Genomic DNA, 26,195 nt, shown 5'->3' with positions numbered 1-26,195 from the left:
CACACTCAGCACAGAGCCCAGCACAGGACAGGGCTCCATCCCACAACCGAGAGATCATGACCTGAGCCAAAATCAAGAATTGGAGGTTTTTAAATTTTTTTTTAATGTTTATTTATTTTTGACAGAGAGAGAGAGAGAAAGAGACAGAGCACTAGCCGGGGAGGGGCAGAGAGAGAGGGAGACACAGAATCCGAAGCAGGCTCCAGGCTCCGAGCTGTCAGCACAGAGCCTGACGCGGGGCTCGAACTCAGGGACAGCGAGATCATGACCTGAGCGGAAGTCACACACTCAACTGACTGAGCCACCCAGGTGCCCCAACCCATCTTATTTTTGATGAGTTTTCAAGATGCAGACGTTAGTACCCTCCACCCTTTGGCGTGTATATCATTAACTAGAATTTAACATTTGCTTAAGGGTTTCCTTTTTTGAGATAAAGTTTGCAAACAGAGAAATTAACAAATCCCAAGCTTGGTATGCAGTTTGAACAAATACATACACGCCCGGGTAACTGAAACTTCTACTGAGATACAGAAAATTGTCACCACCCCAGAAAGTTCCCTCCTGCCCTCTCCCACTCTCACCCCACAGGCAACCGCTGACCTGGTGTTTTTCACCATAGACGATTTTGCCTATTCTAGAATTTCACTTAAATGGAATTCTCCAAGCGTGTGCTCTTGTCCGCCTGGTTCTTTGGCTCAGTACAATGTTTTTGCAATTCACTAATGCAATAGCATTTTTTAGTTCATTTCTTGTTTGTGCTAGTAGCATTCCATCATATGAATATATCACAGACTGTTTATTCATTCTCCTGTTCCCTGCAATAATTATTTTGATAAAAGAAATTATTCCTTAATGAATTTCTATTTGGGACGCTTCTGCTTTTCTGTTAAGAATTCTCTCATCATTTAAGTTAGCAAACTGGGTCTGAGTCACGGCTCTGAGGAGCCCCGTCTTTGCAGTCGGAGAAGCTGTGGGTTCCTATTTCAGGTCCAACTGTTACTAACTGGGTGACCCCGTGCCAGTCACCTGGCCTTACCGCGCCTTCCTTTTCCCAGCTGAACACTGGGAGCAAAAATATCTCAAGCATGTGAGATGCTTCTCAGGATTAGAGTTACGACTTCATTCCTTTGCTGGTTCATGTAACAATAAGTAACAAGTGCCTGCCAGGTTCTGACTTTGCTAAGCACTGGGAAAGCATCAGGAGACAACAGCAGGCACCGCCTTTATGGGGCTTTCAGACTGGTGGTGTAGACCAACACCACACCTCACCGTTAATTATTTAATTGCCATTGTGATCAGTGCTGCGAGGGGAGACGGGCAGCTGCTGAGAGCCTGTAACAGAGCTGCCGAGAGCAGACAGAGGAGCCAGAGTTAAGTAAGCAAACGGGAAGCCTTCCGGGCAGAAGGAGCCACAGAGCTCCACAGCTCCCCGGAGGGGTGGAGAAGCCATGCCGGAAGAACCGGAGAAGGCTGTGCAAGAGAGGGGCGCAGGTGTCTACGAGAAGTGGAGGGGAGGGCAGAGGAGCAGAGAACAAGGGCAGAGGCTGGCCAGACTGGGTTTCTCGAACCGTGTTCAAGCCTCAGAGCCACAGGCCGCTAGGGCGGGCGTATGCTTCACACAGGACCATCAGGCGGCCTTGGCTGCTTTGCTCAGCGCCAGCTCCCTAGTGCTCAGCACAGTGCCTGCACCAATTTGTGCAAGGAAGGGAGGGAGGGAAGGAGGCCTGACTTTAAGCAGAGGTTTGAGATTTGCGTCTCCCTAGGGTCGCCGGCTGCAATGGAGAGATTGGGTGGGAGGGAGCGTATACGCGGTGCGTGAGTTTGCTTGGGCCCCTGGAACAAAACAGCACAGGCTGGGTGGCTGTGTCCACGGACATTTATTTTCTCCTAGTTCTGTAGATGGGAAGTCTGAGGCCAGGGTGCCATCAGGGGGACATTCTGGAGCGGTCTCTCTTCCCGGCTTGCGCACGGCCAGCTTTTCACTGGGTCCTCACGTGGCTTTCCACCGTCCCCGCGTGGAGAGAGATCTCTCTGGTATCTCTTCCTGTAAGGGCGGCAGTTCTATCGTATTAGGGCCCCACCCTTGGGACCTCATCTAACTTTATCTCGTGAAAGTCTCCATCTCCCAAAGCCACCAACACTGGGGGATAGAGCTTGAATATACGAATTGGGGAGCGGGACCACGGTTCAGTCCACAACATGGTGGACGCAGGGAAACCAGTGAGGAGGTTAGGGAAGAAACGTCGATGGCTTGGACTGGGTGTTGGCAACGAAGACAAAGGGTCATGGAGCAGAAAAGTCCTCCGGAATCGGTGGCGGACTTCAGAGGGAGGGAGGAGGAAGAGGTGTTCAGGGTAACACCTAGGTTTCCACAGTGGCATTTGTGCACTGAATGGTGGCCCCTGAAAATGTCTATCTGCGTCCTAACCTATTGGGAATTGGTGAATGGGACCTGTTTTAGAGAAAGGGGTCTTTGCAGATATAATTGAGTTGAGGATCTGCGGGTGAGATCAACCTGGATTACCCAGGGGGGCCCTAAGTGCCAACGATCCTGTCCATCCGTCTCCTTATAAGAGACAAAAGAATGAAGACAAGGACCAGAGAAGGCGTTGTGAAGGGACAGAGGGAGACTGGAGTCACGTGACCACAAGGAGCCACCAAAAGCTGAAAGAGACCAGAAAGGAGTCTCCCCAGAGCCTTCAGCGGGGAGCCCGTTCCTGCTGACCCCTGGCTGGACTTCGGGTCTCCGGAGCGGTGGAAGAATGAATTTCTGTTGTTTTAAGTCCCCAGCTTTGTGGTAACCAGCCAAGTCACTCCTAGGCAGCTACTCCAAAGAGTAATAGGGTGGTGGTGCCATCTGGGACGGAGGGAGAGCTGGGAGGGCCAGGTCTTGTAGGATGGGAGCAAGAGTGTGAGTTTAGATCTAGAAATCCAGACTTCGCGGTCACTTTAGGGTGTCAAGGACATCAAAAGGCAGCAGCCCGGTTCACAGTAAATACTCAACAGCTGATTGCTATTATCATTATTATTTACTTTTGGAGTGCTCTAACATTAGAGGCCATTGTTCCTCTTAAACATATCTATCTTACTTTCCCTGGAATCTCGGCGGGGCGGGGCGGGGGCGGGGCGGGCGGTAAGCAGTTTGCACTAGGACACAGGCAAAGCTCAGCTCTTCCCTTGCAAGGCTCCCATTTGGACACCAGTATTTCCTGGTACAAAGTTCTGTCTGTACCTCTTCCCCCGATCCCGACTCCGCAACCACCCAGAGAGTCTACACTGCAAGCAGGCAGGGGGAGCCAACGGAAACAGCCAGCCCTGCCTTGTCCTCCCTCCCTTCTTCCCACACCCCCCCCCCCCCCACTACAGAGCCACCGAGCCTCTTGGACTCCACTGGTAGCAGGAGTCCGCCACCTTGTGGACACCCACCGTCCTAACAGCCTGCTCCTGACTCAGGTGGGGATCAGAGAGAAGAGGGTTCCAAAGTCACTTCACCTTTCCCACCTCCAAGTACTATTCCCACCTTCACGGAATGAGGCTCCAAAAGTCAAGGGTAGGGGTAGTAACTCTTTCTGGTACTGAGAACGGCTGAGAGGCAAGCAAGCAGGCCCTGTATCCAAGTATGCCAGGTACCCCCACGAGAGAAATGGAAATAAGTGACCGTTCGTGAGATAGTCCAGGAACAGGAACAGCACACTCACACAGATCAATCAGCACAAGGGAAAAACCAAGATGCGCTAGGAAAGCAATAAAAGCCGAGTGTAAGGAGAAGCAGGAGAAAGGACCCCTGGTTCCCACCAGAGGACGAGGGAAGTCCAACTGAGGCCAGGTGAGCTACTACCAGACAACGAATGACCCACCAGGGAATCTGAACAGAGCCAAGGCCATGGGAGGGATCCCATCGTGGGCAGGTGTCAAGAGGTCTCACGGAGTCCTCCCGGAGCTCACCGGCCTGCCATAGCCAGGCCTCAAGCACACAGACCCAAACACTGAATCGGGCCATCACGCGGAGAGTGGACTCTCGTGTGCTATTCCCCGTTGGCTTTCTGTCCTCAGTGTTGCTCGAGTGGGCTTTTCTCCCCGCGGCCACTGCCCTCCCTCCCAGTCCCAGCCAGCATCACGTGTGGGCTGCTCTGCCTCAAGCACCTGCTGGCCAGTCCCTGCGCCTCCTCTGGGCTCTCTCAGCCTTGGCCCACCCACACCTCCCTCCTCGCCACCCCCAGCTCAGCTCTCCATTGTACTTGGGATAAAACCAAGCTCCTTGACCTGCACCTTTCTCCACTCACACCGGGGCCCCAGCCTTCGCTTCCCAGTTCGGGGCCTTGTGGCCTGCCCCGAGGTCAGGGGCATGAAGCCCTGCCCCATACCTCCCTCATCTGCACTCACCCTTCATCTCTCAGTGCCCTCTCCAGGAAGTTTCTAGAAGCCTTTGGAAAAAGTCCGATTCCCCTGTTTCACACATCCCTACTGCAGTCCTACTTGCCCGCCCCTCCCTGCTGTGATCACCGGCCTGTTGCTGTGATTATCGCTCAGTCTGCAAACGCCAAGAGGCAAGGACCCGGCGCTTCTGTTCACAGTCACGTCCTCGGTTACCAGCATGGCGCCTGATGCAGAGGAGGGCCTGAATAAATATTTAGTGAATGTGTGAAATCAGTACGCTGCTAGGGAGCCGAGCGATGGATAGAAATATACGTCGACGCTACGTCGAACTGTCCACATTCTCCCTCCGTGGGTATAAGGGGAACATCCGGAATTTTGAGGAACATTATTCGAGGCAGGTGACTTTCACTGTCAATCAGTATGGGTGGGCTTTAAGGCTTTCATAACGTGGTCTGAGTCTTGCCGGTAGTAGAAATAACGAAGTTTTGGGGTGATGGTGGGGTGGTCCAGAGCCGATGGCCAAGAAAAAACTCTTGAAAAAGATGTCTTTGGTGCAAAACGGTGATTTTATTAAAGCCCAGGAACAGGACCCGTGGGCAGGAAGAGCTGCCCTGGGGTTGTGAGGAGAGACTGGTTACATACCCTCAGGTTGGGAGGGGGGCAGGGAAAGCATAAGTCTCTAAGGAATTTTGGAAGCAAGGTTTCCAGGACCTTGAGGGGCTAGCTGTTGCCAAGGAAACACCATTTATTACCATCTAATAAAACCCCAGTCATGAGACCTTCAGATGCATATCTGGGGGCCATAAGCTTAGAGTACGATTGCCAGCATATATCTTGGGGAAGCTGAGAGAAAGGAAATTGACTTGCAGAATCCTCAAGGTTGGGATAATATTAAGCTAAGGTTCTCTCTTTGCCCCCAGCAAAGTGTCATCATCGAGGCAGCTGAGCTCCTGGAGGACGGTCACTCTGCCCGTTTCAAGGACTTGTCAGTGGGCGGTAGGCAATAAGGGAAATGAATTTTTCATTTGCCTTAGTTTCCCACGTCGCCACGGCCAGCACTTAAACCCCGTTCCTTTGTTCTCGGGTAGGCAGGCATGTCCCAGGAATATCACACAGATCCCGCCTGGAGGGAGGGTGTGCTGTTAGCCTGTCCTCTGCCCTCAGCTTGCCCCACGCTCCCTCATCAGAAACCCAGTCCCTTATGGAGACCAGGTGGGTTTTGCAAAAGCAAATCAATCCTTGCCACGGTGAGGTACACGTCTGATTTCAGAGACCTTAGGTGCAGTCTTTAGAGCTGGGGGAGGAATCCCTCCATTGTCCTTTTCCGACCCCACCTCCCCGCCCCAACCCCTGCCAACAGCAATGCTTCCCTCACACAGAGAGAATCAGCAAACTGGACAGAAGGGTGGAGATCCAGTGCGGTGGATGGAGAAAGGTGGATGGGACAGGATCTGGCACAGGCAGGATTCTCAGCCCCGTCATCTCTGTCCCCAAACACGGCATCCAGCGGGCATCACCAACACCCGCGTTCAGGACACTCAGCGACGATGACCCTGCCGCGGACCCTGTCTCTCCTGCTCCACCCCACCCCTGAGTGGCTGATGACAGGACAGGTAATGGGGATGGGTACAAGGTAAGTGAGTCTGTAAGAGAGAACGGTGCCCCCTCAGCTGCACTCAGAAGCGGGCGACATGGCTGGGGCCAGCAGGTCAGCTCGGTTTCCGCTCTGCAGGCGAGGTGGGTGTGAGGCCACACTCTCCAGAACTCTAGAATCACAGCACAGAGAGGAACGGAGCTTGTGAGGCGCCTCTCGGTCCACATCAGCCTGCGCGAGGACGTTTGACGGGGAGCCTTGAGTGTCCCCGGCCGGCGGAGGAAAGCCCCTCTCCGGCCTGAGCTGGTGTGAGCTGGGCCTACCCTGGCCCACTGGATGGACATGACTCTGGGTTTTCACGGCCACCAAGCCCCCTCTGCTGACACTCTTTTTTAGACACGCTCAAGGCCTCATCAGCTGCCCGTCAATCCCGTGGCCCCGGGAGGCCGGCTACGTCTGTCCGTGTTGAGTCTGCCGGTCTCTGCTCCGTCAAAAAATTCAAGTTACTGAATTTATAATCCCACTTGCAGAGCACAAGCGAGCACCTCTGTTTCCAAGTCTTCTGGGGACAGGTATCCGCGTGCTGCCCAGGCACCGGTGGCTCCCGCTGCTTTCCTGATGCTGTCACGGGTCTGGCAGCTGGGGGACAGCCCGGCAGAATGGAGGCCTGTCGAGCCGCCCCTTCTGCAGAAGCCACCGTGACAGGCCCCTGCCCCCACCCACATGGCATCATCTCGACCGTACTGTAACGCTGCAGTTAGAAAGGGAGACGAAGTGACTCCTCAGGCAGACCTCTCTGGGATACTGGATTCTTTCAAACTTATTTCTCGGGGCGCCTGGGTGGCTCGGCCAGTTGAGCGTCCAACTTTTGATTCTGGCTCAGGTCATGACCTCATGGTTCACGAGACTGAGCCCCGAGCTGGGCTCTGCGCTGATAGCACGGAACTTGCTTGGGATTCTCTCTCTCTCTCCATTGCTCTCTGGCCCTCCCCCACTCATGCTGTCTTTCTCTCTCAAAACAAATAAATATACTTTGAGAAAAAAACTTATTTCTCATGACTTTTCAGGCTAAGCCTCCTCTTCCCTGTCTTTGCAAAACACAGGATTTCAAGCATAGGCCTAAGTACTGATTCATGGTTTTACAAGCCATCGTTCTGCGGTCATGGGTGACAAAAGCCCAACTCGCACAGGCGTACATAGAAAGAGGGGACTCTGTTGGCTCACAAAACTGAAGGGGGGGCGCAGCAGCCCCCAGCGTTGAACGTGGCTGGTTCTAGAGCCTCAAGTGATGTCCTCTGGAACCTGCCTTCTTTGTCTCTGACCTCGGATTCCTCTACATGATTTCACTCTCAGGAAGGCTTTCTGCTGGAAGCTTTGGCATACATGTGGTCAGCTCAACACAGTCAGCAAAAAAAAAAAAAAAAAAAAAAAAAAAAAAAAAAAAAAAAAAAAAAGGAAGCAAAGCAGTCTGGGTTACCAGACTTTGCAAGGATTTGGGACATACTCATACTAAAAGAATGATTCCTTGTCGATGTGAAAGTCAAATGTCACTAAGCACCCTGTATTTTATCTGGCAACCCCAGTCCAGCACAGCTCCCAGGACCGAAACTGGCCAGTTGGGATCATGTACCATCCCGGACCCAGTCGGTGCGGTCAGGAGGATGGGTTACGCCGAGTGGCAGCCTGGGGTCACCTCCCTATTTCTGGAAAAGGGGCAGCATGGTCGGCCCTCTGAGTATAATACATGCCCCAGGGGAGGGAGGTGGGTCCCTCCCCAAATAACTGGGGTGCTGACCCTAGAAAGAGGGGAATGAGCCCTGCACAGGTGAAAACAACAGATGTCTACACAGTGACCTTGAAGGTCCCAGACAATAGCGAAAGTTATAAAACTCCACGGTGGCTTTACGGCACACCATAGTTTACAAGGCACTTTCCACACTAGTCTCTCCTTTGCCATATACTCCTGTTTGGTCGGCAGGTAGTATAATCACTCCCAGTATGAGTTTGCCGGGGCTTCCGTTAACAACGTAGCCCAGAATTGTGGGGCTTCAACAACAGACATCCGTTTTCTAGGATTCTGGAGGCCGGAAGTCCAAGGTGAAGGTGCAGACAGGGCTGGTTTCTTCCAAGGCCTCCCTCTTTGGCTCCTAGATGGCTGTCGTCTTTCTTCGCTGTGTCTTCACGTGATCTTCCCTCTGTGTGTGTTGTGTTTGTGTGTCCCCATCTCCTCTTCTTAGAAGGACACCAGTCATGGGGGCGCCTGGGTGGCTCAGTCGGTTGAGCATCCGTCTCGATTTTGGCTCAGGTCATGATCTTGTGGTTGGCGAGATGGAGCCCCGTGTGGGGCTCTGTGCTGGCAGCATGGAGCCTGCTTGGGATTCTCTCTTTCCCTCTCTCTCTGCCCCTCCCCTGCTCTCTCTCTCTAAATAAATACGTAAAGATTAAAAAAGACAAGGACACCAGTCCTATTGGATCAGGGCCCACCCTAGTGATCTCATTTTAACTTAATTACCTCTTTTCAGATCCTATCTCCTGTGAAAGGTGAAATGAAATGGAGTCGCTCACGTCAAGCAGTTTTACAAGGGAGCCAGGGGACTATTAGGGAGGTGGTCCTCGAGTACATCCTCATTGGGTAGAACTTCTGAACTGGGCCAAACCACAAATGTTCCAGGGACTCTGCACGAACACCTGTAGTTGCCACAGGAATGGACTTCTGCTTGGTGGCATCCTTGGTGACCAACGACGTCCAGCCACCACTGGCTTTCTGCCGCTAACACCAATCAAAATTATTTGTGAACAACATACACAAACATTCCCTTCTGTCTTCAGAAACCTGACTTGTGTTCCTCATGGGACACAATTTGGGCTGCTACCCGAATCTGTGCCCCCCCCAAAATGCAATTCTGGGACCCCCAAATAAATGCTTTCATTTTATTTCAGTTCTGCCTGTTCTCGGTCGACTCTTCAAACATGGCCACATTCTGAAGTACTGGGTGTTAGGACTTTGATATATGAACTTGGCCGGGGGTGCAATTCAGCCTAAAACACTACCCTCTCCTTTATTAGTTTTTTTAGAAAAATTAAAAAAAAAATAATGTTTATTTATTTTTGACAGAGGGAGAGAGAGAGAGAGGGAGAGAGAGAGAGAGGGCATGAGCTGGGGAGGGGCAGACACAGAATCTGAAGCAGGCTCCAGGCTCCGTGCTGACAGCAAGAGAGCCCAATGTAGGGCTTGAACTCACAATCTGTGAGATCATGACCTGAGCCGAAGTCAGACGCCCAACCAACTGAACCACTCAGGGGCCCCCTTTTTTCAGATAAGGAATAGAACAGTGAGGGTGGTCAGGACTTGCTCTCGGGTTCCAGGGCTGATTAGGCAGTGGAACTCACTAAGAAGCCACATTCTCTGACTGGCCTTTATCCCCAACATGCAGCCATTGTTTCTATGTTTGCCTGTCTGTCCCCCCCACCCCACCCCGTCCCAGCCCACAGACTCCCTACTCCAAGAACACACTGCAAATCCACCCGCAGGGTCCAGGCCCTAAGCACGGGGCAGGGCACCCAGCAGGAATGACACTGAGTTAAAGAAACTCCTACAGCATTTTAGGAGATTGAGCTAAAAGAAGGCCAGGAGCACGTGCTCCTGATTTGAAGTGATAAAGATGCCTTAGAACAGCAAAAATGATGAGGCCTATGGATGTGTAAATGAGCCTGGGGAAGACTAATCAGAGGGTAAATTACACAACAACAACAACAAAAAAAACGACTGTAAAACAAGCAAGGGGAGGACAGCGAATATTTCGGTGTCTTTAGTTCATAAGAAATTCATGAGCAAAGCGCAGGGAAATTGTGTTGGTTTTGGGGGTGGGAAAGAATTGTAAATATGTATAATATGTAAATACCTCTTATAATAAAAGCCCATGAAGATAAACGAGGCTGTCTGCAGAAAAGCTGTGAGCTGTGTAAGATGCTAATAGAACTGTCGTCACTAAGAAATTACCATAATGCTTACAGGGCACTCAAAGTTCCTAGAGCTTTGGAAAGAAATGCATAAATACTAATCAGAAAATGCACACAGACACAGGCCTCTTTCTCTCTCCGCCTCTCACTCTGCGTTCTCTTTTTTCCTCTAATGTGAGGAAGGTAGCTTTGGGGAACAGGCAGGGTGGTTGGACCTACAGGGTTCAAACATGACCTTCCACCACCCAGGAGCAGCACTGACTCCAGCTACCTCCGTTTTGACCTCAAACGTTCTAACTGATGAAGTTCTGCTTTCCAGCTCATCCCTTAACTCGGGCAACAGACCCTGCGGGCAAAGAGTCCCCAGATGGGGATCGAACCACCCCCTCAAACCATAAGGACCTTCCTGAGCCAGCAAGACCCTGCATGAGACCCCAACACAGGGTTCCACCCGACCTGCACTGCCACCTGCTGGCACACACCGACCCTCGCCCTACATTTTCCTTCTGTAAGCCTAGAAGTTTTTCTGGCACTCCGGAGACAGCGTTTGAGACGCTGGTCCGCTGTCTTGCCGGTGTTGGCCTCACTGAAACAAATTCCTTTCTTGTTTCACCACCAGTGGTCGCCCTGCCTTTGGATTTTGTCAGCGGCGAGTGACCGAATCTGGTCTGTGTGGGGGCCCCGGAGCCGGGTGCCATCTTGGGCAAGTCATCCAGTCGTTCTGAGACTCCCTTTCCCCACCTGTGAAATGGGGACACAGCACCTTCCCTGGCCACGTCTTCGGGAGAATCTAAAGGGCGGAGTAATAAGGCTAAAGTAGTGCCACGTCCTTACCCAGCGGGCGGCCGCCAGCGGCCACTCGACACCTGGGGGGGGTGTTTGGGGAAAGAAACCGGCGCAGGACAAAGTGGGTTTCAGGGGAAGCCCACCCACTGCTGCCCGGTTGCAAGCCCCGCCCCAGCCCCGCTGCCCCGCCCCACTGCCCCGCCCCCAGCCTCTGTCCGGGACGCCCCACCTCTAGGCCCCGACACCACACCCTCACCACGCCCCGACGCCCCGCCCCCGGCCTGCCCCGCGCCGCCCCTAAGCCTTCACGCCTGGCTCCGTCCCCGACGCCCCGCCCCCACCTCCGCACCACGCCCGCTCCTAAGCCCCGACGCCCCGCCCCTAGGTCCGGGACGCCACAACCCCGCCACGCCACGCCCCTAAAGCCCGGCGCCCCGCCCCCGGCCCGCCCAGACCCTTGGCCCCGAGCGGATGGCGCCTGCAGCTGGACGCTGGGCCCCCGGCCTGTGGCGGGCCTGCAACGGGCTCATGGCCGCCTTCTTCGCGCTGGCGGCCTTGGTGCAGGTCAGCGCCCCGGCTCCCGGCGGCGGGCGGGTTCCCGGCACGCGGTGTGGACTGACGGGGCCGCAGGGTCGGGGGTCACGCCCCAGAGCCCCCGCCCCTGTCCCAGCGGAAAGCCAGGCGCGTTCCCGTGATCGCCCGCCCGCGTCCCGGAGAGGGGACCCAGCGCGGTTGAGGGCCCGGGAGAACCGTCTGGGGCGCGGGTACCCCTCAGGTCTGCCTTGGGACCCCCGATAAGGGCTTTCCTTATTCCTCAGACGGGGGCGCCCACAACACCGGTACTGTGTGCGCAGTGTGTGCGGCCCCCTTGTGGCGCTCAGCCAGAAGCCCCTGCGACCCCGCCCTCCGCTAGACTCTGTCCCCGCCGCCTGGCGCCGCGCCTGGCACCTAACAGGACTGGACGCATCGAGGAGCAGACCAGATACGGGAGTGGGGCACGGGCCGCGCCTGCTAATGCCACACGTCCTGTCTTTCCAGGTGAACGATCCAGATGCAGAACTGTGGATGGTGAGTAAAAGCTGCTTCCTGCGTCCCAAAGAACCGTGGAGCCGTGCACGAAACACACAGGCTTGTTACCCATTTGGTCGCCCCTCCCGGCTCCATGTGCGGAAAAACCCAGAAATAAATTCTTTGTAAGCTCTTTTTCCTAAAGTGTCAGAGGGGAAGGGATCAGGGTAGTAATGTGTATGGGGAAGAGAACACAGAATTTTCCAGACACAGGGGTCCTTAGGGCAGTATTCCCTTTGCATAAAAATGGGCCAACTGAGGTCACTTTTCTGAAGACACAGAGTAGACCTCCCAAGGTCAACTGAACCATTCCCCGTGAGTTTCTACCCAGACCCTCCAACAAACATTTGACCAGAAAATGGCAGGCTTAGGGTCCGTGGTTCCTCTAATTCAGTGAGTTATATTTATAAAGAGTAATCCGAGCCCATAAAATCTACAGGATACATCTAACCAATGCTCTGGCTGAACTGTTCGGAGGAGGGAGAGATCGTCCACACGTTTCCTGAAATGTCTGGATCTTGCCCAGTTTCTTTCAAAACGGATACGCAAGACTGCAGTATCGCCAGCCAAGATGACTTTTGGCTTTGGAAGAATATTAGCAACAAATGAAAGTGTTTGGATTTGTAATGTGAAATCCCAGCCAGTCTTTTTAGTGCAGTGGAACTCCTTCTGATAGTGCTTATTGTCCAGATTCACATGCTCTCACATCAAATCAAACTGCCTCTTCCTCAGCACGCGGGGCCATGTCCTGAGTTCCAAATATTATTTCCCTGCAGGCGACTCTCCAACACCCAGCTTAATGGTGAATTTCCAAAAGACTGCTAGATCTTTCCACCTGTATATCACAACAGCTCCTCAAACACCCCAAGGTCCTGCCCAGCATCTTTCCCTACAAAGCCCCCTCCTCCTCCTGACTCACCCATTTCTATCAACAGCTGAATCATCCTCCGGGTCATCCTTGCTCCAAACCACATCTCAGTGCCTTACTACCACCTTTGAGAGCCTTTCAGAAAACAAAACGAAGAACAAAGCAATCCAACAGCGCCCCGTGTAGGTCTGACCACTTATCTGTACAGTCTGTATGTCACCTCTCACTTCACGCTTAGACGACATAACACCGACAGACAGCATGTCCCCGCAGACAGCCCTCCTTGCCAGGTTAGCCCTCCATCACCCCACGTGGACTCCTGTAATAGCTTCCCAATTCTTGGAGCTGCCTCTGATCTCTTCCGCTTCCCACGTATCGCTTCCTGCTTCAGAAACTTCCCTCGTTCCCCAAGATCCCTGAGTTACAACTCCCCAGGTTGGCACTCAACGCCCACCGCAGGATGGCTCCAACCCACCTTCCCAGCCTGGTCTTGGAAGACCGATCCACCTGTAACACTCACTGTGCCTTGCCCCTGGGATTTCTGCATGTCGTGCTCAAGCTTCAAAGTCTATCTCAAATGCTACGTCACTCAAATCTCTCTCCCTCTTTCCCATAGGTTCTAACCGTCCTTCCTTCAAACCTTTAACACTAACGCATTCTGCTTTACATTTGAGTTGGTTCAGTACATGCCAGCTCCCAGGAGAACAGGGACCACTTACTCCTTCTTCTCGGTATTCCTCAGGCAACCTAACAGAGCCTTCCTATGGCAGTCCTTCTGTATTGACCACTGAGTGAAAGCAAGAATGAATGGATGCAAACAGGACCCAGTACTACGTCACTGGGCCTTGGGGGCTTGTACCTCACGCCTGACTCACTTCCACGTCCCCTACTTCATCTCGTTCACGGAGGACTCCTGTATCAGGATGCATATAGGAGCAGATAACAGAACATCTGCCTAGCATCAGGTTATAAGAGTAGAGTATCTCACTTAACAAGAAGTCCAGAGGGAGCTGCTTAGCGGCCAACAACGTGATCAAAGACCCGGGCTCCCTTACTTCTCTGCCATCTCCAGTGTGTGGGTGATATATTCTCTCATGTTCACAGAATGGCTGCTGCCGCTCCAGACATCATCCCCAGACAAGGGCATCCCCAATAGGAAGAAGTAAGGCAGGAGCAAAATGATTTTTCCTCCTGTGCTTTCTTCCCTTTTATTGGGGAGGAAATGTTTCCCAGGAAGCCCTTCAGACAGGCTGCTAGTCACTGTGTGCATACCAACTTGGTTTATGGTCTGGGATCCATTCTGCTCGGTCAGCATCCGGGCATTATTGGTTGTTAAATGCTCTGGGTATCAGCCTTGCCCCTACAAGACTTCTTACTACATTTCGTGGCGGGAGCATGATCACCCTAGCTGAAGAGGTTGGGAATATAAATTGGCCTTTTTGGCTTTCATAATGGCAGGTGGGCAAGGGAGAGAGACACTAAGAACGAATGCCATGGGGCAGAAATTACACACGTAATTTTCTCTCTCTTTGCTAACAGGTGGTGTACATGATCCCTGCTGTGCTGACCTTGCTTGTTGGACTTAACCCCCTTGTCACGGGTACGAACCCTGGATTCTGCAGGGAGATACAGCAGATCAGACTTCTTATAATAATGACAGACTCCCAGGAGAAACACGGGGCTGTCCAGGTCTTCTCGTTTCTGATGATGAGAGGGGCTAATTCTAATCTAGGTCACCCACACCATCTGCAGGCAAGTGTCACAAGGACCTGCCATACCAAGACCGTCTTTTACCAACTCGGAACCCAAGATCGCTTATGCTCGTGGGCAACAGTGGTTCTGCGGCTTAGCCCGTGAGAGAGAAGGGCGTCAGTCACCGCGCCGATTTCTAAAGCCACCAAGCTGATAGAAAATCAGCAACAAAGTGCTAACCTGGTATCTCCAGAGTCGGTGGCAACCAGTGTCTATTATATGTTTACTCTTCATCAATATATGGCCGGCTACTCTATGTAGAGAAACGGTTTATAACATCCATACAAATGTCTACGTTTTGCATTAATACGTATCACCCCCCCAGCCTCCCTCTGTCCTGTCGTAGTACCTACGACAATTTATTTCATGCTTTTTTATGTTTTCCCCCCACTAGGCTGTACGCCCCTTAAAAGTCGGACCATGTCTAGCCCATCTTTGCCCAAGCCCCGCTGAAATAAGGCCACGAATACGGTTTGGTACTTAATGCTTGCTGAGTGAATGGATGGCTGTAACACAGAGGCTTTATCATACATTTTATAAACTGCTCCTTGGAATGAAAAAAAATATATATGTATACACACACATGTATATACGTATATTTTTTTTTCATTTCACATACATATATAAAATCTGCCAGGTGGATATACATATAAAGAAATTCCCTTAAAATATCAGGTCTATGTTGCCCACAAGCTACCTACTTCGATGCGGCAAAACATAGTCGCTTCACCTTTTACAGCCCCCAAAACTCAACGAACCTTGAGGTGGACAGTTTTATACCATAAAACCGTGTCTCATAACAAAAAAGAAATTACATTTTACTGTGTTTACTAACATTTTCTTATTAACAGGGACTGTTGGTCCTGATGGGTTATTCTTCACTGTCGTGAAAACAGCTCCTTTGCCAGTGAGTCCTCAGAGTTCTCAGGGCCTTAGAATAAAGACCAGTGGCTCCCAGCTGGATGGGGAAAACTCGTGTCCCCTAGATGCACGCGCTCCTCGTACAGGCGCCGGGAACTCTTGTCCGCATCTTTAAGGTGCAGTGGTTTGGGCTCCATTAGTTGCCGGCAAGGAGAACACTGAACTCAAACGGGCTGTGAGCCCGAATGGAGACGTACTGGGGTACGTGATTGAAAGAAACGCAGGGTGGTGCTCGCTTCAGGCACTGGCTCAGAGCTCTCGGCACCTCTCTGTTCCACCATGTGCCGATGGACTTCAGTCCAGGGCCCCTCGTGGTAGCCCGGCAGGTCAAAGTTCACTTCTTCCTGCCCGCTCAGTCCAACAGAAGATAGGATCTGCTTCCCCGATATCTCCACCGACGTCTCAGAATTGAGTTGTCGGCCCTGATTTGTCAGCTGTTCTTCTGGAGCCAAATCACCACCGCTAAAGGGATGAAATGCACTGAATAATCAAGCTAAGGTCCAGTTGTCTGGGACACACGGCCGGGGGGGTGTGGGAAGGGCAGACCCCCCAAAGAAAATGAGGGTAGTCATCATAGAAAGGGCACATGTCCACTTAAGCTGATTATTACTGCTTTAACCTCTATGACATTCCTCAAAAGAAAACTTAAAGAAACCCCAGCTTTTTTTTTTTTTTTTTTTAAAGTAAGCTCCACTCCCAACGTGGGGCTCGAACTCAGGACCCTGAGATCAAGAGTCACATGCTCCACCCACTGAGCCAGCCAGGCACCACCCCAGGCTTTTCTGAACGCTTTACCTGAAAGACTATGGCAGAGCAGATACAGAGAGGTCATGTTTCTCTGGGATGTGATTCCATGACTGACCGTGTCAGAATATCTATTTTCAGGCAACATCATTTGGAAGAGTATCTCTGCTATACACACATTCCTGTGTATTGTGTGGGCTGTCAGCTTGGCGGGCCACCTCTGGCTTCATTCACAACAGAACGTCTTACATGAGGAAGAAGGCAGGTGAGCAGTGACTTTTGCTCTTTGGAAGGGGTGGGGTAGAACTGAGAAAGCTCCTGGTCCTCCGCAACCCCTGATCTGCACCACGATGACTCAGCTCCCTCAGCCACACCATCAGGAGCAGGGAAGGTATCACCTCCTTGAGAGGAGCCTGGAGAAGCTGAAGGAATGATGGAGCCAGGATTCACACCCAGCATTGTGCACCACATCCCGCAATCACTGCTAGAGGCGGTCAGCACATAGGTTAGGCAGTTGACCTCGGCTCCCTTATAATGAACGAGCCAAGGAAGCCGTACAGTTAAGAGTCTGGTCGAACAAGGCGAAAACTCCATCAGCATTCTGATTTAGTTGTGGTTCTGGCCAAAATCTTACCTACAAGCGTGAGCAGCCACCTCAGAGGTCAGTATTTTAAGTCAACGTCTGTCAGCCTTGCCCTGCTAAGTCTCCTGTCATCTCCCCCCTTTGTCAAGGCCATCTGATCCGAACTTATCACCTCTTCCTTTGCTTCCTCCCACCCTTGACTCCTTGGCTTGTTGCATAGCCCCCTTCCCTTCCTGTCCATCCTAATGCTAACACCAAGAGTTAGAGACCTAGAAGTTACTCGTCCCTGGCAGGGTGCTTCTTTGCCATAGGCCTTAATCCCTGGAAAACCAGAGAGCAAATCAGGTTGGGCTGAATCACCTCCACCAACTTCAGGCCCATGAGTTACTTCCAGTAACTTCCGGAGTTACTTCTGGCTTCCAGTGGTACCATGGCCAGCTTTGACTGTCTTCTACTCTATGTAAAAGATGCTTTTAAGGCATATTTCTAGAAGCATCTACCCATCCCAAAATCATTAGTTGCCTCATACTAGAAATCATTCCTCTCCTCTAAGACGTGACCCATGCTCCTGCTGCACGTGCCTAATTATTTATTGATTTGAGTTCATCTTACCTAACATTGATCCCTCTAACACAGTGGTAAATTGGTGCCTGTATGATCGATCTAGGATCGTTTCCCTGCTTGTACTCTAATCCTCCCCGTGACCTGAAGTGATTTCTGTGTTGTGCTGTTGTTCACTTAGAAGCTGAGGAGCAGTGATGGAGCTCACACCTGCCTCGTAAGACGAAACCTGTGTTCATATAAGGCTTTAAATTGTCTGAAAGAAGTAACTTATGACTCATGGCCAGACTTGAAAACATTCTGTAGATGCTACGTATCTTGGGGGAAGGTCATCTAATAGCAGCAGCTGGTGGTCACAGAGAGAAAGGGACGATTCGCAGGTCATTTGCAGCTACTTCAAATATCTGAAATGTATGCTGTTTTATAGGGAACTGTTTGGTCTGGTGATTATCACAGCATGGATGAGCCTATGTCACAGTTCATCAAAGTAAGTTTTCAACTCGTTAGCTAAAATCAGATGTCTTGAGGATGCCCAGGTGTCTCAGTCGGTGGAGGGTCTGACTCTCAATTTCGGCTCAGGTCATGATTTCTTTTTTTTTTTTTTTTTTTTAATTTTTTTTTCAACGTTTTTATTTATTTTTGGGACAGAGAGAGACAGAGCATGAACGGGGGAGGGGCAGAGAGAGAGGGAGACACAGAATCGGAAACAGGCGCCAGGCTCTGAGCCATCAGCCCAGAGCCTGACGCAGGGCTCGAACTCACGGACCGTGAGATCGTGACCGGCTCAGGTCATGATTTCATGGTTCGTGGGATCAAGCCCCGCATCAGGCTCTGTGCTGACAGTGTGAAGCCTGCTTAGGATTCTCTCTCTCCCTCTTTTCCCCTCCCCCACTCGTGCACCCTCTCTCTCTCTCAAAATAGATTAACTTTTAAAAAATGAACAAATCACTTCAAAAATATAAACTAGCAAAACTGACACGAGAAGAAATACTCCAGGACAATTCCATAACTATTAAAGAAACTCTAGACCAGATGCCCTAACTGGAGAATTCTACCTAATATTTAAGGAAAAAATAATGTCAGCCTTTAACAAACTCCCAGAGAACAAAAAAAGATGAAACACTTTACAATTCATGTTATGAGGACAGAATAACCTTGATACCAAAACTTAGCAAGAACATTAAAAAAAAGAGAGAGAGAAGAAAAGAAATTACCCAGCAGCCTCACTCACGACCACAGATTAGAAAATCCTAAATAAAGCAGCAGTAAATAAAATCCTGCAATATGTCACCCAACCACCCTCTTGGGTCCATTCTATGAACACGGTTTAACATTCAAAAACCAACCAGTGTTCTCTATCATGTTAAAAGAATAAATAAGCTCTCTTCTCAATCTATACAGAAAGGATACCTGGTAAAATTCACCATCCGTCCACAAGACGTCTTAGGAAACAGGTGTAGAAAGGAACTAAAGCTGACCAATGGGATCTACACCAAAGCCTGATACTCAGTGGCCAGCGGTTGCAAACTTGCCTTCTGAGATCAGGAAAAGGTGAGGTTAGCCACCATTACCACTTCCGCTCAACACTGTTCAAGCTAGTATCGTAGCCAGTCCGATAAGGCAAGAAAAAAATTAGAGGCACAACGACTAGAAAAGAAAAACGTTCGCTATCCGTGGGTAACGTGATTGTGTACACAAAAAAATCAAAAAGAACCTGAAAAGTTATTAGAGTGAGTTTATTAGCATGATTTCTGCCCACTAGGTGAATGTACTCAAATCAACAAGTCGCGGAAAATGGTGAAAACAAAGTTAACCATAAATAAGAACATCGAGAAATCAACTCCCTAGGAATAAATCTAGAAAGAGATAGGCAAAAGCTCTACAAATAAATCGACAAAACACTGTGGGAGAGATTAAAGAAGACCTAAACAAGTGGAGGGATAAACCTGTACTGGGAAAAGGGTAAAACTAATGAAAATCTAGAAACAGGTCCATCCACGCACAGGTAGACCCTTGACTCCTGACCACGTGGCAGTACAGGTGCAGCAAAGAAAGGCAGACTTCTCAGCAAGTCCTGCTGGATCAACGGAATACCCATGTGGCCGAACTTTCCCCACCTGACTTTCATAAACAGCCGTTCCAGGTGGATTACAGATCTAATGTGAGAAACAAAACAGCCTTTTAGAGAAGATAACCCCAAATCCTCCCCAAGACCTTGGGGAGGAAAAGTTTTCTTAAACAGGATACAGAAATCATTAGGAAAAGATCAATTGTCACACTGCCTAATTAATCAGTGACTTCAGTTCCTCAAAAGACATCATTATAGGAGTGGGTAAAGCTATTTGCAACATATATAAACAACAAAGATGTGCACTAAGAATAAAGAACTCCTGGGGCGCCTGGGTGGCTCAGTTGGTTAAGCGTCCAACTTCGGCTCAGGTCATGACCTCACGGTTGGTGGGTTTGAGCCCAACCTGGGGCTCTGTGGTGACAGCTCAGCCTGGAGCCTGCTATGTCTCTCTCTCTGTCCCTCCACACCTCATGCTCTCTCTCTCAAAAATAAATAGACATTTTATAAAAGGCAAAAAATAAAAAAAAGAACTCCCACAAATCAATAAGCTATATTCCAATAAAAATTAAGAAAAAGTCCTATAAAAATGTGTTCACCAAATTCAACCTTTATATTTGTTTCCAAAGCAATCCATAAATGTTATTGGATTTTTACTGATAATCATTCCTGTGTGTCTTTATAGGAATCCAGTTGGTGGAAGAATTCAGTTGGCTACTGCCATTGTAATCGCTCTCTTCCCATTTCTCTCTTGGGTCTACATATACATAAACAAGGAGATGCGGTCCTCCTGGCCAACTCACTGCAAGACAGTACTTTAACTGAAGCCAAGAATCCCATTATTAAAATGAGTATTGTCAATCAATTTTTTATAAACATGGTTGTAACAAGCCAATTTCCTAGGAACTTCAGGTAATCTCAGCTAATATTAGAGGTAATTAAAAAAAAAATGCCAAGAACTTTCTGAGGATGTCTACGGTACAGCATACAGTTGCATGGAACTGGTAAGAGAGGGGTCTGACATTCGATTGGGTCCCCGTAGAGTAGAAAAGGCCACAGAACAAAAGTGAAGAAATACAAATTCTGACTCAGCTTACCCCTGTCTATATGACTTGGGCAAATATATACACCTCCTGGCGGATATGTCTTCATCTGTAAAACAGGATTAAAACCAGATCTCCTACTTACTTAATACAGTTGCAGGGGATTAAAGTGGATAATATGAGAGCCTCCAAAATTACCAAGTGCTTATAAGGGGCTTACAGGGGATTAAAACAGAAGAAAACAGGGTTTCGGTGGAATGATAGAAACAGAGATTCAAGAGAGGGCTGTGCCCCCGAAATGAACTCATTATACTGGACCCGTGCAGTGCAGTGAGCTCAATGATGCCCAAGGAACGAGCACATCTTGGAAAGAAAGGAGAATTAGGTAGAATAAAGGAATTTGGGACCAGAAGGAAACGGAATATTCACTACATGGTAAATGAGAAGTATGACCAAAATCGATATTTTTTTAAATTTTTTTTTTCAACGTTTATTTATTTTTGGGACAGAGAGAGACAGAGCATGAACGGGCGAGGGGCAGAGAGAGAGGGAGACACAGAATCGGAAACAGGCTCCAGGCTCTGAGCCATCAGCCCAGAGCCCGACGCGGGGCTCGAACTCACGGACTGTGAGATCGTGACCTGGTTGAAGTCGGACGCTTAACCGACTGCGCCACCCAGGCGCCCCAAGATATTTTTTTAAATGAATGTCAAAGGTAACCCTGGGGAGAAGACCATATGGGAGCTGTACTCTCCAACGTGGCGACTTATGTTACCATAACCGTGTGCACACACACACGGACGTGGTAACATGACCGCAGTGCGCACACACACGCGTGACACGGCGACATCACCGCGGTGCATACAAACGTCACGTAACATGCTAACATAACCATAAGATGTAGCACTGAGCACTTGGAATGTGGCTACACTGAGGAAGTAAAATTCTACGTTTTTCACTTGAATTTTATAACATGTCGATTCAGTTATTAGAAAAGTTAGAAATGTGTCTGGAACGCTTGTTTTGAGTGTGTTTGGAACAACACGGTTATGTGAATCTGCTTAATTCCAGTTTTTATATCTAAATATAGATGAAGTATTAACAGTGAAAATGGAGGGGTGCTAGTATAAAACACGCGGGATTTTAAAGACATAGTACAAAAAGAGTATAAAATATTCTCATATTGATTACACGTTGAAATATTTTAGCCATATTTGCATTAATATATCATTAAAATTTGTCATCTGTTTCTAATTACTTTTTGAAGCGTGAATGCTTTTAAATTACTTAAATGGCTCACATCGTATTTCTGTTGGATGGCAATTTTGGGGGGTCAGCATCAAACTCTGGGGTCAAAATACCGTTTCACGACATTTAGGAAGTATTTCACTCAAAAGAATATTAGTACCAATCATGTATCAGGAGAGTGGAAATAAGTCTGTCCATTTGTCTACTTTTAGCCTTTAACACAATATTAAGGATTCTATAAATACTTGTTAAAGGCGGCACGTATGTTTTGTGTTTGGTTTACACGGTGGTCACTGGACAAGCGAAATTCTCTTTTCAAGGTTTAGATGAGGGAAAAGGGAAAAAGAAAATCTTGTCAATTGTAAGCAACTGATGTGAAATTTATTTCAAGGTCAATAAAACACACATAAAGGATTTCAGTGCTCCAGTGCACACTTAGTTCGCATGAGATTGATGGTTTTTACACCTCTTTTGATGTCACTACTAAAGTTACACATGAAGAAATGGATTTGTTTGCAAATCCTGTATAGCATCTATCTATCATCCAAGGAATGCCTGCTTCTGTGCTTAAAAGAAAGTAATGTTCCAGTTTTTTAAAAAAGAAGTGACGTTCAAAATACACTTTCATCGTATCTGCGGCCCCCATATCACTGTGAATTCATCTGTGAATACACGCAGCTCCTTTTAGATCTCTGAGCACAGAAAAACTTCTGGTAGGAGTGCTGCCTTCGGAAAGGCACTGAGATTGTTGTGAACTCTGTTTCTCCGCTGAATTTAAGCAACCTTAACGTTTCTATTATCAGAGCCCCTGCCTTCCCGCCCATCTTTTCTCTTCCCCATCAGCCTCTCCTCCTGCGAGGACTGAGAGGCACCTGTAACCACACTTCCCCAGCTCAGAAACCTGACAAGCTCACTTCTAACTCCGGGCTCATCATTCAAGACTTCACAACACGGCCCTCGCCGGTCCTCTGCCTTCGCTATTTCTTGCCATAACCCCAGGCACCTTTCGGGGAGTCTACACAGCATTATTACTTGCCACTCAACTCAGCGTGCCCTTTAACCTCTGCTGATGCTCTTCTGCCTAACACCCCATCAAGACCCTTTTCCTCCTTCTTCAAGTCCTCCCTAATCCCGTGAAACAAAAGTGAACCACTCCCCCCCCTCCGCATTCCCAGGCCTCTCTTCACACATTTGTATCTATGGATGGTAAAGTCGGTGAATGCAGGGAGCGCATTACAGTCACCCTTCTGGTGGGCCGAATAATGGCCCCCAAAGATCGCCCGGTCCGACCCCCAGAGCCTGGGACTGTTACCTTGCATCACAAAGTACACTGCACACACACGATTAAGTTAAGGGTCTTGAGGTGGGGAGACGATCCTGGATCTGCCAGGGGGTGCCTCCACGTAATCCCAGCCGTCCCGATGAGAGAGAGGGAGGCAGAGGGAGGCTTGAAGAGGCTGCACTGGTGGCTCTGAGAATGGAGGCTCTAGAAGCTGGGATACAGATTCTGCCGCAGAGACCCCCGAGAGGGCGCGGCCCTGACAACAACTTGAGCTTGGCCCAGGGAATGTGGTTTCAGACTTCCGACCTCCAGAAACATCAGATACGCGCAATCTAAGCCACCAACGTGGGGGTAATTTGCCACAGCAGCCACAGAACACGAACACACCCCTCGCCCCCGGAGCCCAGGCGCTCGGCAGGTGCACTCAGGCTGACTAGTATCGGTGTCTTCTCGCTTGATGTTTCTTTAGGCCCTGACTCAAACTTGCTCCAAGCTTCAACGGTCCCGTTCGCCATCTAGTAAATGCTTCCGCAAAGAAACCTTAGCGCGTGGGACAGCCGAGTCAACGTGCCCCATTCGTCTACACGGGGAGCGGAGAGTAAACTCATTCCCCCCTGCAGTCTCACACAGCACTAGCTGCTGCTCAGAGGGGCCACACCAGCAGGTGCACGGCTGTGCCGGCCCTTGATCCCGCTTTACTCAGAATCACGAGGGGACCGCGTGACTTCTCCGGAGGCCTTTCTCACGGCCTCACGTGGAAGGGACCACACATTCACCCGTGAGACAACTTACTTTGTTTACAGGACAGGAGTACAAACCGATAAATGTACAAATATGTTGGATATTCTGAGAAAAAAAAGTCCAAAGCTCATTCACACAGCAGGATACACAGAAAGAGTTTACCTGAGCTTATTTTATTATTACGAACGTTAAGTTACATGGTTAATACATGAATATATCCTCCTTGGTTAAAAAAAAAAAAAAAAAGAAAAAAAGAAAAAAGAAAAAAAAAATTCCAGATCAGGCTAAATGAAGTCTGTCTTGAGGACTCGACCACCCCCCTCAGTCTCTGCCCTGGTTTATTCACGCCGCCTGCATTCATTCTGTGTCCAGTTCTCAGCACCGGATCTTTTATCCAAAAACGACACGTCAGAATATCTCGTGAGCTGACGCGCACCGAGGCCACAGATCCGTTTTGTCGTGCAAAGAGAATACTAAGCAAGGATCCTGAGGGTTTGGGGCGGGGTGGGGGTGGGGGGGGGGAGATGAACAAAAACACAAAGCTCAGCTGTGCTCGCTCTCTCCAAAGGCAAACGAGATGAAACGCAGTGAGCCAGACTAACACCGGAAGGCGTTCTCCCTCTTATAATTCATGATCCTGTCCGGAACCCTGCCCCTCCCTTTCAACATCATCTTGTCAGGGTAGACATAAACGGTGCCAAAAGCCTGGCTGTCCGGCGCCGTCTCTATAACCCCTTCTAGGTTGACGTGGTGCACACCAAAAGGATCCTCGGAGTAGCCACCATCGTGAGTGTGACCGGCGAAGAAACACACGACACACCTGTGGGACCAAATGACGGCCAGCGCGTCTCTGTAATTCCAGGCCAGGCACACACTGTCCGAGGCCTCTGGGTAAATGGGAAGATGGCCTGTTAGTTAAAGAGAAGAAGAGTTATGAGCCGATTAGGAAATGTCTCTTTCATCAAAAGAAATGGCTAAAAGCTAGTACTCACGGGGAAGGAAAAAAAAAAAAAAAAGCACGTTGCTACTTCTTCTAGATGGACTAAGACCAGAGAAAATCCACATACACGAAGAGCTGGCTAATCTACAGCCACATCTGTGCAGCGTAGACACAGGGAGACCGTCCGCATACACGGGGAGAGGCCGAACCCCTGAGCTCCCTACGCCCAGAGCGTCTGAAGACGCACAGACATGGAGAAACCCCGAGGGCGTCCGCAGAAGTCAGGCGGATGCTGTGCTGGAATCCGTCTCGCCGACTTCCTTAGACACGAGCGGCAGAGACGCAGAAAGAGGTACTCCTAAATGTAACAACAGTTCAGGGATGGGTCAACGGGTCATATGTCACTTAGTGCGGTAAAATGGATGCACGCCACTGTAAACACCTCCATGAGATCAAGGCAGTCGGAGCCATTTAACGGATGCAAAAAGTGAGGTAAAGCAGGGACTATTTATCCTAGGTCCCACAGGAGGTGCATGGAGGGACAGCCAGGAGAGTCTCGAATTCCTGAACACAAGTGAGGCCACCCCGTCTGTCAGTCTGCAGCGTGGGCACAACAGCTCACTTGGCTTTGCTTCTTTCCCTTACGTCACTTTCCTTTTCTGTTCCTGTAAACTGTTATTTTTATTCTGACATTTATTCTGAATTTTTGTTCTGTTTTGTTTCTATTTAGTTTGTACTATGGATGATTAATAGCTCCCTAAAGACAGAGCCAAAGGCGTCCAAAGAATTTACGAGTGTGCCCACACACGACACATGCCCACTCCTGAGGCCGTGCTAAGGGCTCAGGGTCCAGAGAGGCCGGGTGACTTTCCAGATCGAGAGACCTGGAAACACGTGACCCAGGGACCGTCTCCCCATCCCTGAGGCCCCAGGCTGCCAGAATCTCACCAGTCCTTCTCTTCTTCCTCCCTGCTCCACGGACGTTTCCACGAATTCTCACTCCCCGCTTCTTCCTGGGAGTGCCTGAACACTCGGTCCCTGGGTCCCTTCTCCACTCGCGCCTGATGCCTTGGCGATCCAGGAATCCACAGTTCCGACCGTCACGGGCACTCTTCCAAGTCCCTCGTGCTTACATCCCGCCCGGACTCCCCACCGTGAATTTCAGACTCAAACACCCAAACTGCTTCCTCAGCATCTCCAGTGAGTCTAGCGGCCTCTGAAACTTCACATTTCCAAACCCCAACTGCTGAATCCTCCGCCCAGAACCCCGTCCTGCTGCGGTGTCCCCACCAGATCTCGGCCACCAGCCGTGCCAGCCTTCCAAGACGCAGGCCAAATGGCCTGTGGGTACCCAAAATCAAAGCGAAGGAGCACAGAAAAACAAAAGCCAAGGGCTATCAGCCATTTTAAACTTTGCCATAGAGAACCTGACGCACTCAGCTGTTAAAGGTTCGTTCATCCGGTTTCTCAGCTTACAGCAACAGGCAGAAACCTAAGAGACGCTAACGGAGACAGGTGCCCTGAAGTAAAAAGACAAGGGGGAAAGGAGGCTGGGGTGGGCTCTAGTCCCTGCCGAAACCACACGCTACCGAAAGAACCACATTGCTTCATTTCTCTGTTTCCTGATCTTTGCAGGTTTGCCGGCACGACCCGTAGGTC

The 26,195-nt window shown here is 50.0% G+C and overlaps 2 protein-coding genes and 1 long non-coding RNA gene across 7 annotated transcripts in view; 2 read left to right on the top strand and 1 right to left on the bottom strand.

Moving 5' to 3' along the window:
- ADPRM (ADP-ribose/CDP-alcohol diphosphatase, manganese dependent) overlaps positions 1-26,195 on the bottom strand; it is a 293,493-nt gene that overhangs the window by 256,348 nt on the left and 10,950 nt on the right. For 2 of the 4 annotated variants that reach the window (XM_086686036.1, XM_025920417.2), the window contains exon 4: positions 21,933-24,504. The exons of the other annotated variants lie outside the window; for them this stretch is intronic. In XM_086686036.1, coding sequence (XP_086542162.1) covers positions 24,194-24,504 — 311 coding nt within the window. In that variant the 3' untranslated portion in view covers positions 21,933-24,193. Of the gene's footprint in view, positions 1-21,932; positions 24,505-26,195 lie in introns of those variants that run through there. 4 annotated transcript variants of the gene reach the window in all.
- Positions 11,156-20,147, top strand: TMEM220 (transmembrane protein 220). Of its 2 annotated transcripts, none has more exons than XM_025920322.2 (6): positions 11,156-11,281; positions 11,756-11,785; positions 14,193-14,253; positions 16,212-16,335; positions 17,642-17,701; positions 19,968-20,147. In XM_025920322.2, the coding sequence occupies exons 1-6, from the start codon at positions 11,189-11,191 to the stop codon at positions 20,101-20,103; spliced, it is 504 nt and encodes a 167-aa protein (XP_025776107.2). In that variant the 5' UTR covers positions 11,156-11,188; the 3' UTR covers positions 20,104-20,147. The 2 variants fall into 2 exon arrangements, with proteins under 2 accessions (XP_025776107.2, XP_086542166.1); XM_086686040.1 differs by having other exon boundaries at positions 14,193-14,405.
- LOC147574038 (uncharacterized) lies at positions 21,024-21,582 on the top strand. The gene is made up of 2 exons (XR_015243851.1): positions 21,024-21,109; positions 21,146-21,582. It is a non-coding gene; the product is annotated as an uncharacterized LOC147574038 (long non-coding RNA).

Source organism: Puma concolor, chromosome E1 (assembly GCF_028749965.1).
Source record: "Puma concolor isolate L17-30 chromosome E1, mPumCon1.1.hap2, whole genome shotgun sequence".
In the NCBI taxonomy this organism is placed as follows: Eukaryota; Metazoa; Chordata; class Mammalia; order Carnivora; family Felidae; genus Puma; species Puma concolor.
Note: the sequence above shows the minus strand (reverse complement) of the source record. Positions and strands in the feature narration are given on the sequence as shown.